The sequence below is a fragment of the Myotis yumanensis genome, unplaced genomic scaffold, assembly GCF_028538775.1.
Source record: "Myotis yumanensis isolate MYYU_CA2020_CCGP unplaced genomic scaffold, mMyoYum1.0.hap1 SCAF_3, whole genome shotgun sequence".
In the NCBI taxonomy this organism is placed as follows: domain Eukaryota; kingdom Metazoa; phylum Chordata; class Mammalia; order Chiroptera; family Vespertilionidae; genus Myotis; species Myotis yumanensis.
The window spans coordinates 145,373,957-145,394,782 of record NW_027223754.1 but is presented as its reverse complement, the minus strand read 5'-3'; the positions used below and the strand labels follow the sequence as shown (position 1 = coordinate 145,394,782).

At 36.1% G+C, this 20,826-nt stretch overlaps 1 protein-coding gene across 1 annotated transcript in view; it reads right to left on the bottom strand.

The window, feature by feature from the left end:
• Positions 1–20,826, bottom strand: part of ZFC3H1 (zinc finger C3H1-type containing) — a 66,621-nt gene that overhangs the window by 41,918 nt on the left and 3,877 nt on the right. Inside the window, exons 2-5 of the mRNA XM_070409721.1 lie at positions 17,850–18,263; positions 6,765–6,829; positions 2,536–2,734; positions 2,075–2,298 (exon numbers count right to left, since the gene is read on the bottom strand). Coding sequence (XP_070265822.1) covers positions 2,075–2,298; positions 2,536–2,734; positions 6,765–6,829; positions 17,850–18,263 — 902 coding nt within the window. The remainder of the gene's footprint in view (positions 1–2,074; positions 2,299–2,535; positions 2,735–6,764; positions 6,830–17,849; positions 18,264–20,826) is intronic.

Here is a 20,826-nt window from a genome sequence, read left to right as displayed (position 1 = left end):
ATTTTGTAATAGGAGTAGCCTGACGGATGAAAGTGGTAGCTCGTGCATATCTCTGAAGGTCATGAAATATAAACCTGATGTAAAATCTCTGTCATCAGTGATGCAGCAGCAAAAGTCCCACTGATAATATCAAACGGAGTCATAAAGTTTTCTGTCGGACTATCAGTGTACATGTATACATTAAAAAATAAATGTACTTTTCATCATCATATACTGTGTTTTTGTCGCTCAAATAAATTTTATTATTTCATCAAGGTTCTTCACATACATACACCTTAAGAGATATCAAGTAGGCGTAACATGTTCTCAGAATATTAGAATTGGCACGCAGAAGAATTTTGAGTCAGAGATTTTGCCGGTTTTGGCACGCACTCACAAAAAGGTTGCCCACCCCTGGCTTAGGCCCATCAGTCGGACATCCCCTGAGGGCTCCCAGACTACGAGAGGACGCAGGCCAGGCTGAAGGACCCTTTCCCCCACCATCCCTGCCGAGTGCACGAATTCTGTGCACCGGGCCTCTATTTCCTCTATAAAATAAGATGACACCAAAATCTTTAATACTTATGGCCTCTCCCGGTATAAAAAACTAGACTAGACAAGCCCTGACTGGTGTGGCTCAGTTGGTTAGAGTATCATCCAATGCACCAAAGAGTCACACGTTCAATTCCCAGTTAGGGCACATACCTGGGTTGGGGATTCGATCCCCAGTTAGGGTGAGGACAGGAGGCAACCAATTAATATCTCTCCTCTCTCTCTCTCTCTCTCCCTCTCCCTCTCCTTTTCTCTCTCTCTAGAATCAAAGAAAAATATGTCCTCTGGTGAGAATGAAAAGATAAATAAATAAATAATTCAAGTATTATATCATCAAAACTGTATTTAGATTCTTTCCAAAAAACAGTTACATTTTAGCTATAAATAAATTAATAGCTGAAAACTAGAAACTCTTGGTCGATATAATTGCATATTTTCTTTTTTACTTCTTACAATGTTTCACTCACAGAGATGTTTTATAACAAACTAAAAACAGCAAAACCTATACAGATGGATATAGGAGTAATGTGCGAATACAGTATTTTTCTCTAAATGAAGATTCTATCAAAGTGTTTTTTAGAAGTTCAAATTTACAAATTCCTTGCTTAAGAAAATGAAACTCCTGAATCCCTAAAATTAAAGAGCTCTTACTCTTAATAGCATCTCTATTCCTCTTAGTACATTCACAAGTGTAGTCTCAAAGCTCAGAGTTCTAAAAATTATCACTGATAACACTAGATCAATATCAAATTTCCGATATACTTCCTGGTACCATCCATAAAAGAGAATTAGTCATTCAGTCATTACCAATGATTCATATATACTAAAGGCTCACAATTGCTTGATAACTAAACAGCCACTAAGGCACCTGGCTGGCATGGCTCAGTGGTTGAGCATCAACCTATGAACCAGGAGATCACACGGTTCAATTCTCAGTCAAGGCACATGCCCAGGTGTGGGCTCAATCCCCAGTAGGGGGCGTGCAGAGGGCAACCAATCAATGATTCTCTCTCATCATCGATGTTTCTCTCTTTCTCTCCCTCTCCCTTCCTCTCTGAAATCAATAAAAATATATGTAAAAGTAAGTAAATAAAATAAATAGCCACTAAGGCTATTACTAGATGATGATTTAACTTTCTTTAAAATAGTCTATCAATTAAGCATCACACACTTATAACTCTACATTACTAAATAATGAAAAATTAACGAAACTCTGCCCTGTACTTAGCAGCCATTTTAGAATAAGTCCTCACTACAATTTAGTAATCCTACTTTCATCTAACTAGAAAATGATAAAAAAAAAGCTAAATGTAGGATTTGCTAACCATGATTTTAGTCTTTCTTTTATTTCTTCTATTTTCAACATCTATAACTATGAAAGACTCATTTTCAATTATAACCTACCTTTCCTTCTCCCCCAAAAAAGTTATAAGCTGTATCAAACACAAGAACTTTATGTTTTTCAGTTGACTGAATCTATGAAATAAAATGGTAAGGACTCTTAAATTTGAGTAGTGCTTTGATTTCATATTCTTACACTCACTTTACTTCTTGACCGCCTCTTTCCACCAACCAATTTCATGAATCGATTGTACTGCTCTTCCTGATTTGAGAGATCTCGAATTTTTCTGATTTCTTCCTCTCTTTTCCTTCTCTCTTCTTCTTCAGCTTGTTTCCGCAGTTCCTCTTCTTTCAGTCTTTCCTGTTCTTTTTGTTGTTGTAGTTTCTTCCATGCCTTTGTTTGCTGCTTCCTCAATGCTTGTTTAGCTTTAAATGAAAAATGTAGAAACATCAGTTATCTATCAGAGTTAGAATTTTCTAAAGGATAAAAGAAAACAAGAGCTTTAAAAATAATTTTCATTATCAAGTCCTCAGTTCTGTTTACATAGAATTGTCCTCTATTCAAGGCCATATAATTCTCCACACTCAAAACTTTCTGAGTTAAAATCTAGACACTATACTGATAGATAAAATCATTTAAAAGAATTTAACAAAAATGATCACCTGTAGTGCTAACTTTTCTGGCCGAATGTGTTTTTGTACTGGTTTTAACTTTTTGCTGTACGGCTTTCATCTTAGTCAATTTTTCTTTGCTTTCTTTCATCACCTGCTGTTCTTTTTGTTGCCATTTTTTACTGGCTGACTGAAGAGCCAAAAGACGAAGTTGTAGTTCAGATAGTTCCTCTTCATCTTCACCAAGTTTCTTAAAAAAAAAGTTGCAATTTTTAAATTATTTGACCTTAAACATTTCACCAAGTCAAATCTTTTATGTCATCAAAATTTAATGATGGTTCTAAGGCAAATATTCAAATGACAAATATAAATAAAATAAGAAAACAAGATTACTTACCATAGCCCTAGACCCTAATTTAGTCCCTATAATATAAACAGAAGATCAATCTGTACATATGTTCATGTGTAGGGTTGGAGGGAAAGGATACAACTGATGAAGCAAGATAACACAAAAAAATAAAAAAGAAGGCCTGGCCTGTGTAGCTCAGTAGGTTGGGTGTTGTCATATGCATCAGGAGACAGCCAGTTCAATTCCTGGTCAAGGACACATGCCCGGGTTGCAGGCTCGATCCCCACTATTTTCCCACTATTGGGAAAGAGGATATGCAGGAGGCAGTGGATCAATGTTGCACTCTTTAATCGATGTTTCTCTCTCTCTCCCTCCCCTTCTCTCTAATAATCAATAAACTATTCTTAAAATAAAAAAGGAAAGTTAAGGGTTAGAGATTAGCATTTAACTGGGCTTTCCAAACAAAAAGAATTAAAATCTAGAAGCCAGTGAACAAAAAAAATTTTTAAAAATTCAATCCAGGATCCAGGAGATAAGGAATGAAGAATAAAGTGGTTATCGTGTGAGTAATACAGGGAACTGGTACATTGAAAGTCAAGATTCAAAGTTGCAAACTTTAAAAATATGTGTATTTTATAACTCTAGTGTTGAAAAAAATGATGTAAAGACTTGCTTATATTCGAACATTATATGTTCTAAACCTATAAATATTTATCTGAATATTTAAAATATTTTAAACACCCAAGACTTTTCTTCAGAAAAGCTAAAACAGGAAGACAGATTCAAAGCAAATGTTTGAGAACTTTTTTTCTGATTGAAAAGACCTCTTTTGAGAGAATTTTATAAATTAAATTTTATACATTTTAGCTAAAATATAACTGAAAATGTCAGGCAATCTAAGCAGAGGTTCTTAATTGGAGTGCATGAATTTGCAGGGGAATAAGGTAAGACAGAGGTTTGGTTCTTTGGCCTCCCCACCCCTTCAAGTTAAATGCAAAATTGTTTATGTTTTTCTTTTATGTGTATGTTGAGAGAAAGAGGTAAAAAAATCAAAAGTCTAAGACTTAAAAAGGTCAAAGATCACTTATCTAATAACTATTAAAAAATATGTTCTTACTAGAGGCCCAGTGCACAAATTCATGCACGGGTGGGGGTCCAGCCAGGATGAGGGGCCGTGGGCGATTGGCCAACCATGCCCTGCCCCCTGGTCAAACTCCTGGTTAAGGGGACAATTTGCATATTAGCCTTTTATTATATAGGATTTTGATTTTTAGATAGAGAAAAAGGGAGAGGGGGAGAGAGAAACATCGGTGAGAGAGACACATTGATCTGCTGCCTCCTGCATGTCCCCTACTGGGGATCAAGCCCACAACTTGGGTATGTGCCCTGACGGGAAATCGAACCAGGGACCTGCCTGCTGGTCTGTGAAATGATGCTCAGTCCACTGAGCCACACCATCCGGGCTCTAATGACTTTTCTTATATGTGAATTGTAATTACATTTTTCCTAAAACCCAATTATTTAATTCTTAAGCATAAACAAACAGTAGTTCCTATATCAACAGGTTTCACCCTTACATGAACTATTATAAATCCCTAACTGAACTACCATTACGTCAGTTTATACAAACCAGGATATAGTTACCTTTCCCACTACTGGGAAATATATGTAAAAAATGAGTTTTAAAATTATCATGATTCTTTTTTACTCTATAGTCACTTAAACATACCAAATTCTACTGCTTGGTGTTAAAGTTCTAGAGCCATGTTGTCCAATATAGTAACAATGAGTCACATCTGGCTACTTAAATTTAAATAACTAAAACTGAATACAAAATTCAGTTCCTCAGCCACAATAATCATTTCAAGTGCTTAACAGCCACAAGTGGTTTAACACCTACCGTATTAAAGAGTACAGATATAGAACATTTCCATTATTATAGAAAATTCTATTAGATTTTGGACAGTGCTGATCTAGAGAGTTTAAAATAAAGCTATCATCAGTTTCATTGAGACTTAGAAGTCTACGATTACTTTTTGCAACTATCCTTTTAGAATAAAAGAAAGAAACCACTGCCCTAACCGGTTTGGCTCAGTGGATAGAGCGTCAGCCTGCAGACTGAAAAGTCCCAGGTTCGATTCCGGTCAAGGGCATGTAACCTTGATTGTGGGCACATCCCCAGTAGGGGGTATGCAGGAGGCAACTGATCAATGTTTCTCTCTCATCGATGTTTCTAACTCTCTCTCTCTTCCTCTCTGTAAAAAAATCAATAAAATATATTTTTTTTAAAAAAAAGAAAGAAACCACTGATTCTACTGTGCAACTATATGCTATTTAAAGCAGCTATTTGATCAGCAAGAAGGGCACTGAACCTCATTCAACTCTTTGCTCTGATGTTTAAGTCCTATGTAACTATAAGCAAGTCATTTAACCTGTATAAATTTTACCTTATCTGTAAAATAGATAGTCAACTTACTTTACAAAATTGCTGGGAAGATATTAAAAAACATATACACATATATATGCATGAATATGCATGTGTTCCGTGTGCATGTGTGTGTATCTGTTATATTATCATCCTTAAATGCAGGACCACCTCTTTCCTAAAGCTCCTAGGCCAGGGGTGGGCAAACTTTTTGACTCAAGGGCCACAATGGGTTCTTAAACTGGACCAGAGGGCCGGAACAAAAGCATGGATGGAGTGTTTGTGTGAACTAATATAAATTCAAAGTAAACATCATTACATAAAAGGGTACGGTCTTTTTTTTTTTAGTTTTATTCATTTCAAATGGGCCGGATTCGGCCCGCGGGCCATAGTTTGCCCACGGCTGGTCCTAGGCTCTTTGCATCATTACCATTTACTCATAAAAACTAGCTGAAATCTTAAATGCAGCTATTTCCAGATCTCTAATTGAACAACAACAAAAAAAGGCTTGGATTATTAACTGCCTATTAAATGTCAAACACAGTGTTTGATGCCTCTGTATTTTATCCTGTGGAACCTCACAACAAACCCAGAGAACAGATGACATTAAACTCATTTTGTAAAGAAGAAAAACAGAGGCAAGCAAAGGCTTACACAAGATCAGTCAGCTGCACAGCCAGCGTGCCTGTGGTTGAGTGTTGACCAATGAACCAGAAGGTCACAGTTTGATTACCAGTCAGGGCACATGCCCTGGTTGAGGGCTCAATCCCCAGTATGGGGCATTGCAGGAGACAACCGATCAATGGTTCTTTTTTATCATTGATGTTTCAATCTCTCTCCCTCTCCCTTCCTCTCTGAAATCAATAAAAATACATATTTTTTTTAAAACCAATCAGCTAAGAGGAGCTAGAATTGGATACCAGGTCAAGGTTTGTCTAACTCCGAAGCTTTCCCACACAGGCTAATGCCTCCCATAATTAAAATAAAATTATCTGGATGAAAATTAAGTTTCAAAAAACAAAGAGATCATCTAAGGAAATAAATAACACTTCAATTAAACACAATTTAATTGAACCTAGTGAAAAAATACTCTAAGATGTTTATCCAGATTTTATCTTTAAGCTTATGTCCAAATAAAGATATCACAAAGATGAAAGTAAATTAGTAAAAAGCAAGACAATTTCCCTTTCGAAAGAACAGAGTAGCCGAAACCGGTTTGGCTCAGTGGATAGAGCGTCGGCCTACGGACTGAAGGGTTCCGGGTTCGATTCCAGTCAAGGGCATGTACCTGGGTTGCGGGCACATCCCCAGTGGGGGATGTGCAGGAGGCAGCTGATCGATGTTTCTCTCTCATCGATGTTTCTGACTCTCTATCTCTCTCCCTTCCTCTCTGTAAAAAAATCAATAAAATATATTTTAAAAAAAAAGAAAGAAAGAAAGAACAGAGTAAAGCAGTACAACTGTCAGTCTTATAGAGCTATCCAATTCCACAAAGTAGTATCTTACCTTTTCAGATAGAATATCTGAGGCACTAAGCCGTCTTGTTAAATTTTGTTCCTTATCTTCTAATCCTTTAAAATAAAACAGCATACTTTGAGGGAGCTATAATCAACTTAAAATAAATGCTATATAATGTTTGATATTAATTATTTTAAAGGTCTCATTTTCTCAATCTCTCAAGCAAAAGAATGTTAGAGAAAATGAAAATCTGACTAAACTCATACTGGCTTCATTTCTAAAAGTTAGAAAGCTAGTGGTTCAAAATATTAAATTATAAATTAAAAGCCCATTTTGATAAAAATATTTTTAAACGAAAAATTATTATAAATGAGAACTATAGAAGTAGACAACAAGCAAAGCTTCATCATTATAAAACAGATAATACACATTGATAAAATATAATTAATTCACACCTCTAAATGAAATGAACTCAACATTTAGAGATTGTATTGGATTTATACACCAAAGAAATGGTCCTCTATCTAGAAAAGCATCAGCACAAGTAGGTTAAGTACCAATAAATTAAATCCAACCAACATTTTTCCAGAATTCTAGCCTTGGGCCCAGATTACTGGAAAAGTTATTTACAAAATCTTGTTTATGTATTATCTAACCTATAACTGCTCAACAATAAAGTTACACACAATAAAGTTACAGTATATTTACAACAGCATTGAGATACACTTCTGAAGCTAAAAGAGAGTCTTTCCTCAAGATGACACAAATGAAGTCTAAAGTCCAAGTTTAGTTTCCCCCACCTCATCTGTCAGTGTTCCAAACATCCTAACTTGATTGCCTAGAGACCTACTGGTAAAAGAACGGACAACTTATTCAATAAATGGAGAAATTACTAAACAAGTACCCTAGACAAAGTAAGTAGAAGGCAACCACCAAATAAGCTTTAAGGCGTATTTTGAAAATGTGAGTTTGTTGCAACATGACTGATATATTAGAAAATAATTTGAGCATAACACAAATTTCATGTTTGCTTAAGTGTGATTTGTCTCCAAGAAACACTGAGAATGCAGAAAACTAACCCCCCGGTGATCCAAGCCATGTAGCAACAGAAAAACCCCACAAACTTTGAGCATCTACCAACTACTTCAGTTCAATGTGTATGTTATCAGCCACACTCATCCATATCTGGTGTAACAGCTTACTATCCAAATCAGATAACCTTCTTTGCTCCACTTTATAATAATTCATAAGCTGCCCTAACCGGTTTGACTCAGTGCATACAGCGTCAGCCTGTGGACTTAAAAGTCCCAGGTTGGATTCCGGTCAAGGGCATGTATCTTGGTTGCGGGCACATCCCCAGTAGGGGGTGTGCAGGAGGCAGCTGATCGATGTTTCTCTCTCATCAATGTTTCTAACTCTCTATCCCTCTCCCTTCGTCTCTGTAAAATCAATAAAATATATTTTTAAAAATAATAATAATTCATAAGCTGAAAATCTTCCACTTCCACACACACATTTTAGGTCTTTTTCAAAGTAAAATGACATTTATTGTAGTATTTGAAGCATTTTTTTTTACCCCTTTTAACATGTACAGCTGCACTACAATTTTTATTAGGCCCCTATCTTTTTTCATGTGTCACTGACACAGTTTTTAAATGTTTCTCTAATTCCATTTTGTTCATAAACCCTGTGGTTTTTATTTTGCAAATTATGCAGAGTAGTGATTTATAGGAATGCATGTCATATTATAGCAAAATTGATCATACTTCAAAGAATACTAAAATGAAAAAAAATAAAGACATAAACAGACTTTCAGTAATAAGTGTAGAAAGCACTAAACTTTGCTCCTACATGAGAAGCCTGTTAGAGGATATATCTTATCTATAACTGGTGGCGGCATCCTGCTTTAAAGTAGCATAGAGGCAAGTATCCATTACACTACCAGATATCTTATGAGCACGTTACCTTAAAAACAAGCACAAACCATAAATTTCACACTATAAATTTAACTTTACACAAAGAGTATAAAAGCAGGTTATTTTTTAAAACCAAGCATATAGTCACCAATGTCATGTGTCCACCAATAAAATGTGTCTCTACAATAAAATTACTTCAATTCTCAATACTTCCAAAATGAATGCAGTATTTTAAAAATTATTACATGGTATCCTAAACTGAGCTAGAGACAGTCATCATGATATAGGTGATAATTAAAACTATAATTGAAAACACCCCAGAAAAAATGGAACACTAAGGACATCAACAGTTAAGTTACCAAGAAATTTTTTAAAGAAAAATCAGGAAATTAAAAGAAATTCCAGAGAGGCCTGGCAGCAACCCAGAGCAGCGGGAAGGGCGGGGTGCTGCGGCTGCGCTGGGCGCCTCCCATCCCGCCCTCGGTGCCCCTGCCCCTCCAGGAAGGGGAGGAGGCCAGGGGAGCCCGTCGACGAGCCCCCCGCCCAGCCTGGGGTCCCCTGCCCATGAGGTGGACGCCCCCCAGAAGTAAAAAAAAAAAAAAAAAAATTCCAGATGTGTATGGTAACACAGAAACCCCAAAATTTCAAGATTATTGAGAAAAACATCACTGAATATAGATCTCAAAAGTCAAAGTGATCCTTTGAGAATATGTACAAAATAAATAATGTCAAGAATTTGCTCAAGAATCACTCAGAATAAAAACCAAAGTTCTTATATAGCTCTGCATGATCTATCCCTACGATCTTTGACTGCTTCTCTCCCACTATTCATCCCCCTCACTCTCTCTCTTAAAAAAATATGTTATTAATTTTTAGAGGGGGAAGGGAGAGGGATGGAGAGATAGAAACATCAATGAGTGAGAAGCATCAATTGGCTGCCTCCTGCACGCCCCCTATTGGTGATCAAGCCTGCAACCCATGCACATGCCCTGACTGGAAGTCAAACTACTGAGCTCTTAGATCATGGATAGACGCTCAACCACTGGGCCACAAAAGCCGGCACTCTCTCTTCTTTAGTAGCACAGGCCTCTCTGTTATTCCCCAAATAATCCAGGCAACCCTCTGCCTTAGGGTCATTATTCTAGTTCAGCGATTTTCAGCTTGGGTGCCGCGAGAATTTTTAAAACATGTGATACCTGATTGCTTAGGAGCACTGACCTCTTCTCCTTTAGATTGTTAAATAAAAAAATAATAACAGCCAACTCAACAACAGCCATTCTGTATGAATTAATCAAAATTATACCTATTTTTTTGTCAGATCAGCAAAAAATATATTTTCTGATGTACTGCAGAATTTTAGTAATTAGTTTATGTGTCATATGATGAAAAAGATTGAAAACCGTTGTCCTAGTTCAGTGATTCTCAAACTTTAGGAGGTATTAGAATCAACAGGAAGGCTTGTTAAATATAGATTGCTGCGCCCCACTTCCAGAGTTTCCAATTCAGTGTCTGGAGTAGGGTCTGAGAATCTGCATTTCTATAAAGTTCCCAGTTAATGCTGGTATAAGGACCACAGTAAAAAAAAAAAAATTACTGCCCTAGCTATTCATTCTATTTGCCTAGAAACCTCTTCCCCCTGATATCCATTTGGCTACTTCCTCAGCGTCTTCAAAATTTGTGTTTAAATCTCACCTTCAAATTCAGGCCTCCTAATCACTCATTAATACCACAACCTGGCCCTAACTAATTTGGCTCAGTAAATAGAGCGTCGGCCTATGGCCCAAAGGGTCCTGGGTTTGATTCTGGTCAAGGGCACGTACCTCAGTTGCAGGCTCCTCCCTGGGACCGTGAAGGAGGCAACCAATCAATATGTTTCTCTGACATTGATATTTATTTCTGTCTTTCCCTTTCTCTTCCACGGTCTCTAAAACTCAATGGAAAAATATCCTTGGGTGAGGATTTAAAAAATAAAAAAATACTGTAACCTGTACCCGCTACCCCATCCTACTTACCCTCGTTTCTCTCTTTCTAACACTGTTATTTACTGTCTCTTTTTCTAAAATGCAAGACCATGAAGGCATAAATTATTGACTATTTTGTTCAGTGATGTAGTTCCAAGAGCCTGGAATAAAGTGCTCCATTAATTTTTGAATGAATGAAATGAAAAAAGTGAAAATGAAAAATGAATTTCACAATTAGTTCAACGTAACCTTGCCATCATTAGTTTCAGTATTCTTGTAAGGATGGAAAAGCAGACTGCACTTGGTTACGAAAGCATAAGCAGTAAAATAAAGAGAGTCAGCAAAGACTCGCTCTTTCCAGAAGTCTGGTTAAAAAGACAAGTTAAAGGAGAACGCAGGATGGGGAGGAGGGAATGTTTAAATTTTGGGATGGAACACTAAAATATGATCATAATAAAAACCCATTAAGAGAAAGTGGTTAAAGATTAATCAAAATACACAGATAGAGCAAGGTCCAGAGAAGGTGGGAGAAGTTAGAGCCAGGAATACAGGTTTATACAAAGTGGCCATAAATGAGAAGAGGTACCACTTTTTCAGAGTGGAGGAACTGGAGTGAAAATCAGTATGGATATAAGTTTACAGTCAGGAAGTGAGAAGCTGGAAGTTGAATGAGATCACTTGAAGTAGAGGCAAGCTCATAGGCTGACAATAGAGATAAAGGCTGAGTAAAAGCCTGAAAAATGATGAAAGTTTAGAAGAGAGAAATGGGGGAAAAAAAAGAAAGAAAGAAAAAGATGACCAATAATTTTGAAGGTTTGATTGCAGAGCTGAGTCTTGCTGAAGATTGGAAAAGAAAATGCATAAGTAGAAATAATGTAACTTATTGATTCAGGTAAGTTTTATTCTTTTTGGTTTTCCCCCAATAACTCATTTATACTGCTGCCAGTTATCCTCCTAAAACAGACACATGATCACATCATTTTCCTGTTTAAAAATATCTGACTGGCCGAAACCGGTTTGGCTCAGTGGATAGAGCGTCGGCCTGCGGACTGAAAGGTCCAAGGGCATGTACCTGGGGTTGCGGCACATCCCCAGTAGGAGATGTGCAGGAGGCGGCTGATCGATGTTTCTCTCTCATCGATGTTTCTAACTCTCTATCTCTCTCCCTTCCTCTCTGTAAAAAATCAATAAAATATATTAAAAAATATATATATATCTGACTGCCCACCTGATACTTAAAGAAACTCTAAATTCTTTAGCAAGCCCTGGCCGGGTAGCTCAATTGGTCCTCATTCCCAATCAGGGCACATTTGAGAATCAGCCAATGAATGAATACATAAGTGGAACAACAAATTGATGTGTTTTTTTTTTTTCTCTCTCTCCCTTCTTCTCTCTCTAAAATCAATAAATCAAAAAATAAACAATAAATTCTTTCACAAGATATTCAAGGCCCTTCATTATCCAATCTCACCTATCCTTTTGTAAATTCATATCTAACCACTCTTAGAAACATACCATGTAGCCCACACATTGCACCCATAATCCAGTATCTTTTAAAAGATCTGTGACAAAAAAAAAAGATCTGTGACTTCATCTGCTTATTTGGTTCATCGGACTCCCCAAGTGGAAAAATTCTGACTCATTTTTCAAGACAGTCCATAACTATGAAAACGTCCTAAACCCAAGTGGGATTTTTTGATCCTTCCTCTGTGTTACTGCAGGCTTCCATACATCAATTTTTATTATGCTCTCTAGTATGTACTTATGTGCATCTTTTCTATCCCACTGGATTATACTTTTCAAAACTGTCTTCTGGAATCATGGTATTGAAGAGGGGGGAAAAAGTGTCCCTAAGAATGTGTAACAAAATCAGTCACCACTCAGGTTTGCAACCAACTTTACACCATATGGATGGCCTTGAAAACTTCAAATATAAAGTGGTCTGAGAGCAAAAGTCCACTCAAGTGCCTGGCAGCAGCAAAGGCAAATCCTCTCTGGGAAATGAATCCACCATTGTGCCAGGCCTCAAAAAATTCCCACCAAAAAAAAAATTCAAAGAAAAATGAGCAAATCATTAAAATCAATCAATCAATCAATCAATCAATCACCAAGTATTCAAGAAAAGAAAGTGCCAAAAACAAGAACCACCATCATCAGAAATCATCAGAAATCAGACCCACAAAGACCTCAGATACAAGAAATTAGCAGGCAATGGGGAGAATCAAAACAAAACAAATCTACGGTTAACATGTTTAAAGAAATAAAGAGGGATGAACTAAAAATGGCGGAAGAGGAAGTGGATGCTGCACGGACATCCTCCCAGGAACAAACTGGAATTACAAGTAAAATACAGGAAAACTTCCTGAATAATCAACGGAAAACTTGCAGGAGAGAAATCTGATACCCGAGTTCCGAAAGTGGAGATCACATAAAGACTGATTTATTTTGTATATTGTAAAAATAAATAAATAAATAGGAAAGAAAAGGAATAAAGATATATTTGAAAAAATAAGCAGAGAAAAGAAAACTAAAAAGAATGAGCCAAGTGATCTGGAAACAAAATAAAAATACAATACTAAAATAAAACCTGTAACTGAAATTTAAAACTCAATAGGTAGGCTTAAGGCTGATCAAACACAGACACGGATAAAGAGAGAATCAGTGAACTAAAAGATATAGAAAATGGCATTTCAGAGACTGTAGCAGAGTTTTAAAGAGATAGGAACTTAAGAGAAATTAAGGGAAAAAGAAGATAACGTGAGATGATTTCATACAATACACATCTACACAGAGTTTTGGAAAAGAAAGAGAATGGAACAGTATTTTAAGAGATAATTTTTCAGAATCAATAAAAACAAAAAGCACAACATATCTCAAGCTAGATAAATAAAAACTACAATCAACACATCACAGTTAAACTACAGAATACCAAAGACAAAAATAGGATCTTTAAAGCAACCAGAACAAGACAGATTACCTTCAAACTAGAAATTAAGATAGATGATTTTTCAAAATCAACAATGGAAGCCAAAAAAAAATCTTCAATATGTTGAGCCCAACCAGTGGGGCTCAGTGACTGAGCATAGAACTATGAACCAGGAGGTCACAGTTTGATTCCAGGTCGGGACACATGCCCGGGTTGTGGTCTCGATCACCAGTGGGGGCATGCAGGAGGCAGCCGATCAATGATTCTCTCTCATCATTCTCTCTCCCTCTCCCTTCTCTGAAATCAATAAAAATATTTTTTTTAATGTTGAAAATATAATTAACCAACCTAGAATTCTAAACCTAGGAAAATTATTTTTAAAAGAGGGCAAACAAGAAATAAGTTTTCCAACCAGCAAACACACATTAAAGGAATTTTTTTTAATCCTCACCTGAGGATATTTTTCCCATTGATTTATAGAGTGGAAAGGAGGGAGGCAGGGGAGAGAGCGAGGGAGAGAGAAACATCGATGTGAGAGAGGCACATGGATTGGTTGCCTCAGCCACCTGCCAGACTAGGGCAGAAATGGAACCTGCAACCGAAGTATGTGCCCTTGATTGGGAATTGAACCCGAGGCATTTCGGTGCTAAAGGAAAATTTTTAAATGTATTTTAAACATATGTGACTCTAGGCATATTAGAAAGAATGAGCAAAGAAAATGCTAAATAGATGGGCAAAGTTAGACAAATACTGGCCCTTGTATATCAGGGAAAGGGTAAAGACATTGGTTAATTTTAACCATTGATAAGAATTCATGTTACAACTACTAAAGGATCCATTATGATAATAGAAACTTAGTAACTAACTTTCAAACTAGTAAAAAAGGTTATACAAAAAATAATCAAGAGTCAAGAAAGAAAAAAGAAACAAAGGAAATCCAAGTATCAATAATCATTTTAAAAAGGGGGGGGGGGGGGAAACGAGCTACATGTTCTATTTAAGAGACTAAGACTGTCAGACTAAATTACAAATGAAATTCAGCTCTAAAGACATGAATGAGGTATAGAAACACTGGAAAAATGAAAAATACTATAAAAGCATTATAAAAATAAAGATGGTGTGGCTATAAATATAGACAAAAATAGCCTTTTAAAAACAAAAACAAAAAATAGCCTTTTAGACAAAAACATAGAGATAAAGAAGGTCACTACATGATAATGAGAATAATGAGTCAATTCCCCAGCCTCAAAGTACTTAAAGCAAGCACTGAAAAACATTAGAATAGTGACAGGTTTTAACAAACTTCTCAGTAATAGATCAAGCAGATCAGAAAATGAAGGAAGATATGAACATAAAAAGTTTGATCTAACAATCCATGTTTCTTTCAAACATATACATAACAGTTTTAAAAATCTGTCATATGTTAAACAATAAAGAAGTCTATACAAGTATTTTCAAAAGACTGGTATTATATAGATCTCATTCTCTGACAATGTAATTAACTTAGAAATCAGTAACAAAAAAAATACAGCTAGAAAACCTACAAGTTTGGAAGTTAAACACTTCCAAATAGTCTACAGGTTGAAGAAAAAGAATTTTTTAATATTTACAACTGAATTTTAAAAATTTACACATTACAAACTACTGAGATGTAGCTAAAGTAGAAATTTCATAGCCCAAAAGGATCTTAACAGGAGAGAGGCTAAAAACTAAGGAGTTTTAAAAGCTACAGATTTATTTCTGGGGAAATTTTTTTAAAGGAGAGTTCGTTTTATCACTGCTATACATAATTTTTAAAAAGGTAAGAGAGGCCCTATCCGGTTTGGCTCAATGGATAGAGCATGGGCCTGTGGACTGAAGGGTCCCTGGTTCAATTCTGGTTAAGGGTACATGCTTAGGTTGTGGGCTCGATCCCCAGTAGGGGGCGTGCAGAAGGCAGCCAATCAATGATTCTCATCATTGATGTTTCTATCTCTCCCTCTCCCTTCCTCTCTGAAATCAATAAAAATATATTATTAAAAAAAAAAAAAAAAAAAAGGTAAGAGAGTCCCAGTTTTGGCTCAGTGGATAGAGCATCAGCCTGCAGACCAAAAGGTCCCAGGTTTGGTTCCGGCCAAGGGCACATAACTGGGTTGCAGGCTCCTCTCTGGCCTGGGCCCGGGCCCTTGTAGGGCCTGTGCAGGAGGCAACCCATCGATGGGTTTCTCTCACATCAATGTTTCTCTCTGGTTTCCCCTCTCTCTTCCACTCTCCCTAAAAACTAAATCAATGGGAAAAATATCCTTGGGCGAGGATTAACAACAACAAAAATTTAAGAAATTAAAATCAATAAGGTAAGGGATTCTTAAGAACAAATTTTTAAAATATTTTTAATTGATTTCAGAGAGAAAGAAAGAGGGAGAAAGAGAAACATCAATGATGAGAATCATTGATTGGCTGCCTCCTGCATGCCCCACACTGGGGATTGAGCCTGCAACCCAGGCATGTGCCCCGACCAGGAATTAACCGTGACCTCCTGGTTCATGGGTCGACACTCAACCACTAAGCCACACCAGCCAGGCATCTTAAGAAAAACTGTTTGTCTGTTTGTTTTGTTAACCCTCACCTGAGGATATTTTTCCATTGATTTTTAGGGAGAGTAGGAGAGGGAAAGACAGAGAAACATCGATGTGAGAGAAACACATCCATTGATTGCCTCTTGTACACACCCCAATCAGGACCCGGGCCGGGGATGAGCCTGCAACCAAGGTATGTGCCCTTGACTGGAATCGAACCCAGGACCCTTTGGTCTTCAGGCCAATATTCTATCCATTGAGCTAAATTGGCTAGGACAAGGATAATTTTTAATAAACTTTTACAACTTACAGGAAATGGACACATTACTAGAAAAACATAGTTTATGTAAACTGCCTTAACCAGAAATAGAAAGAAAAGAAGAGTCACAAAAGGAAAAAAAAGGAACAAAACAAACGAACAAAAAGAAATAGGACAATCAGTAGTTTAAAACCTTCCCAGAAAAAAGACTCCATCCAGGCCCAGACACTTTAACCAGCAAGATTTATCAAATATCCCAGCAATGATTCCAATCTTGACCTATTCCAGAAAATAAAAAAAGGAAAACACTCCCCAACTCATTTTGAGCATCACAACCTTATACTAAAACTTGGCAAGCAAAAGATAGGTAAAAAATTAAAGGCTTTGAACCCAGATGAAAAATTCTAAACAAAGCATTAGCAAACCTTTATTTATGAAGGTTTTAAATTGCCCAAAATGCAAGAACTCAAATGTCCCTCAACTAGTAAATGGATAAAGAAACTGCATAGCCATACAATAGAACACTCAGCAATAAAAAATAACAAACTGCTATTATATACAACCAAATGGATGAATCTCAAATACACTATGCCAAGAGAAAGTAGCTAGAAGCAACCTAGGCATGTACCCTAGCCAGAAATTGAACCCTCAACCTTTGGTATATGAGACAATGCTCCAACCAACTGAGCCACCCAACCAGGGCTACATGACATTCTTGAAAAAGCAAAACTGTAAGGACAGTAAAGAGATCAGCAGTTACCAGGTGGGCTAAGGGTTTGGGAAGTGAGAAACTGACTACAAAGTGGCATGGAGAAATTGGTAGGGGTTAATGGAACTGTTCCATATCTTAACTGGAGAGTGGTGGTGATTACCCAACTGTATGCATTTGTCAAAATTCAAAAAACTACATTTGTAAAAAAGGATAAATTTTACTGTGTATAAATTATACATTTATAAAAAGAAAAATTAACAAACCAAATCCATGATGTATAAAAATGATATATCAATGAACTAGCTGGATTATCTCAACTACACAAGGGTAGTTTAACACTACAAAATCAATTAACATAATCCACTACACTAATAAATTAAAGAAGAAATATTACATGCATGCTCTTCTCAATAAAGAAAAAAGATTTGATAAGCTTCAACATCCATTTCATGCTGAAAATCTCAAACAAGCAATAGGGGAAAGGAAAAAAAACAACTTCCTTTACCCAACAAGGGATAGTACCTACAAAAATTTAAACATGTTTAATGGTAAATGTCAGAAGCATTCCCTTTAAGTTTGGGAAAAAAGGTGCCCAATATTACTTATCCTAAAAATTGTATAAGTTTTTAAAAAATTAGAATGAAATAAACACCTTCATTCGATGATTTAACTATGTAGAAAGTGCAAAAATAATTCAGATAAGTTATTAGAATATCAATGAAGCATGCCAGCCAAATACGTAGTTAGGTACACCTTTAGAAATACAAGACACTTATACTTAACTGAAGTGTTTAATTCCATTACCTTGACTGGATTCAGTAGCGTCAGATTTCAGGGAAAGTTGTTTTGTTCCATCTTTAACTTTTTTCAACCGGTTCTTATCTCCTGGTAAAGTCAATTTTTGCCTCAGTGGTTTTAATTCAAATGCCTGGAAAGTTTTGACCTGTGTTTTCTCCTCAGGAGCTAATTCTTTACTTGAGTCCTTTATAATACTGACATTTTCAGTGCTTGTTTGGTCCTCAGAGTTCAATGTTTTTGGATCTTCCTGCACATTCTCTTCTTTGCTACTCAAAGCTAGTTTTTCATCCTTATTGATGCATTCTAGTTCCAATTGTATTTGTTTGTACTTCAAAAGTAAATCTTCAAAAGTTTCTTCCCCACAGTTATCACTTTTTGATGAATAATTTTTTCTTGATGGAGATCTTCCAAAACTTTTGGCTGAACAGCATATTAAGGAAACCAGTTTCCAAAAACTTTCCAGTTAATTTAACAAAAACACATTAAGTTATAGATGAGTTGTCTCCCTTTTTTCAAGATGAAGTGATATTTTTAAATTACTAAATTCCACTTTAATATATATGCTGCTAATGCCCACCTTCATTCTGTGCCCATATTTCAAATTTAACAAATATCCATTTAAATAGTCCACTTACAAAATCACTAGTGTCAATTATTACCCGTAGTATCCACAGATATTCCATCTGGTTAGGTTATAACATCCTTCCTTCTGTAGGTATCAGGAAAGCCCATAATGAGCTGATGTTAAGATTCCTTTCTGAAGCAAGAGGGAAGAAACTGAATGGTTTGTCACAGATGTGGATAATTTACACTTCAGATAATCAGGAGGAAAATTTCTTCTTTTTAATTAGTTTCTTCTCATGTCTCAATTTTAAAAAAAATAGAGATAAAAAATGAACACTGACAATTAAGACTGATTTATGAATAAGAAACATTTGCTTAAAAACCTAATACATAACAATCTTCGAGCTCATCAACTATACTAACATCTAACACATGCATAAACTAAGACAATGAAGGCAGTTTTACGATAAAAAAATAAAACTCTTAAATAGTATTCAAAAAGTATCTTCTAAACATTTCCCCTAAACATAAGGATACCTAAACCAATTATTTTAGTTATTTTCTTCTCTAACATAGTGATAAACACAGTACAACTTCTTTCTTGGAAATGGCTACAAAGTTCCAAACTATAAATTTAATTCATACATATGAGAATTGTTACACCTCCCTTTTCCAGCCTACAAATTAACAAGAGAAAAGTATTTAATGTGACTTTAATACAATGTCATCTACAGATCATTTGAATTGGCTAGAATATAGCATTAGTTACCAAATGTTTCTTCTGTTTAATAACTTACATGACAAGCAACTTGCAAAGATTTTAAACTTCCCTAATGACCAATTCAAGAATGGGAATCAACACCAAATATTTTAGAAACTAAACAAGAATTACAACTTAAAATCTTAATGGTTCTAGCAAAAGTTTTGGTAAATATTTGTTCTCTGATCTCTTCAGAGCCACGTTTATTGAAAGAACACTAGTGCAGTGGTTCTCAACCTTGGCTGCACATTAGAATCACCTGGGAATCTTTTTAAAATCCTGATTTCTGGGCCTCATCCTCCGGAAATTCTGTTTCTTTGTTACTAATGTTGTGGCCTCACCCCATAACAAAGAAACAGAATTTCCAGAGGATGAGGGCCAGAAATCAGGATTTAAAAAAAATTCCCAGGTGATTCTAATGTGCAGCCAAGGTTGAGAACCACTGCACTAGTGTCTCATTACCTATCTTATACACTCTTCAACCCAATGGCGTCTGGCTTCTGCTGGCCGAGTTTATCCATCACTTTTTACCTGACCTCTCTGTAGCATTAGACACTAAGCCACTTCTCTCTTGGCTTCCATAACTTCTTTCTCCACTTGTTTCCCTACATTTTTTTTTCCCCTTTAAGTTTTCTTAACTCCAGTAATGGTGCTCTCCATGGTAACATATAGCCTCTCTTTTTATTTTGAGCATTCTAATGCATTGCCATAGTTTTACATACTATGAGAAGCTTGGCCTAGAACAAATATTTGGAGTTCTTCCACAAGTCATCCCCGATACTGCTGCTAGACTAATCTAGAATATAAATCTGGTCAGATCTCTTCCCTTTTTGGTATCTCACCAAAAACAGACTCCAAAATCCTTATAATGGCATATAATGCCTTCATTTGACCTGTACTTCCTTTTCCAATCCACCTTTCCACTGTTCATCACAATTTATGCATAGCTTTGTGTCTAGGTTTTTCTGTTCTTCAAATTGACCCCAATTCAAATGTCACCTATTTGAAGCCAGAAAATTATTTGCTACCCCACCATTATGTATTCTTTGTACATAAATGCTGTAATTAACTGCATTTACATCTCACTTTTCAATGGAGCTATTTAAAGGCACAGCCCCAGTAATTAAAAAAATAATAATGACATAACATTGGAAACATTTATAGAAAGAAGATTCAATACACTTAATAAGAAATAAAATAACCAAAGGACTGAAAAATGAGGAAAACTGAGTTATGATTTTAACTAATCCTCAAGGCTCAATGAAATCTTATTTTAAATTTTTATTTTTATTGATTTTAGAGAATGGAAGGTGGTGGGGAGAGAGAAACATTAATTTGTTGTTCCACTTATGTAGGCATTCACTGGTTGCTTCTTTTATGTGCACTAACTGGGGATCTAACCCATAACCTTGGCGCTGGTGACAACACTCTAACCAACTGAACTACCCAGCAGGGCTGAAATCTACTTCTGTCTATGCAGAACAGCTAAAAGCAAACACTTAAAGGATTTAATTTTAAGCTGGCCAGGATGCAATTTCTAGCTGAAACCTGGTTTTAAAAACAAACTACCTGTCAACCTTTACAACTACAGGTGAAAATAGAATGACTGTCTACTGATGAGAGACACTGGCCTAATATTTTAGCTCTCATCAGATTTAA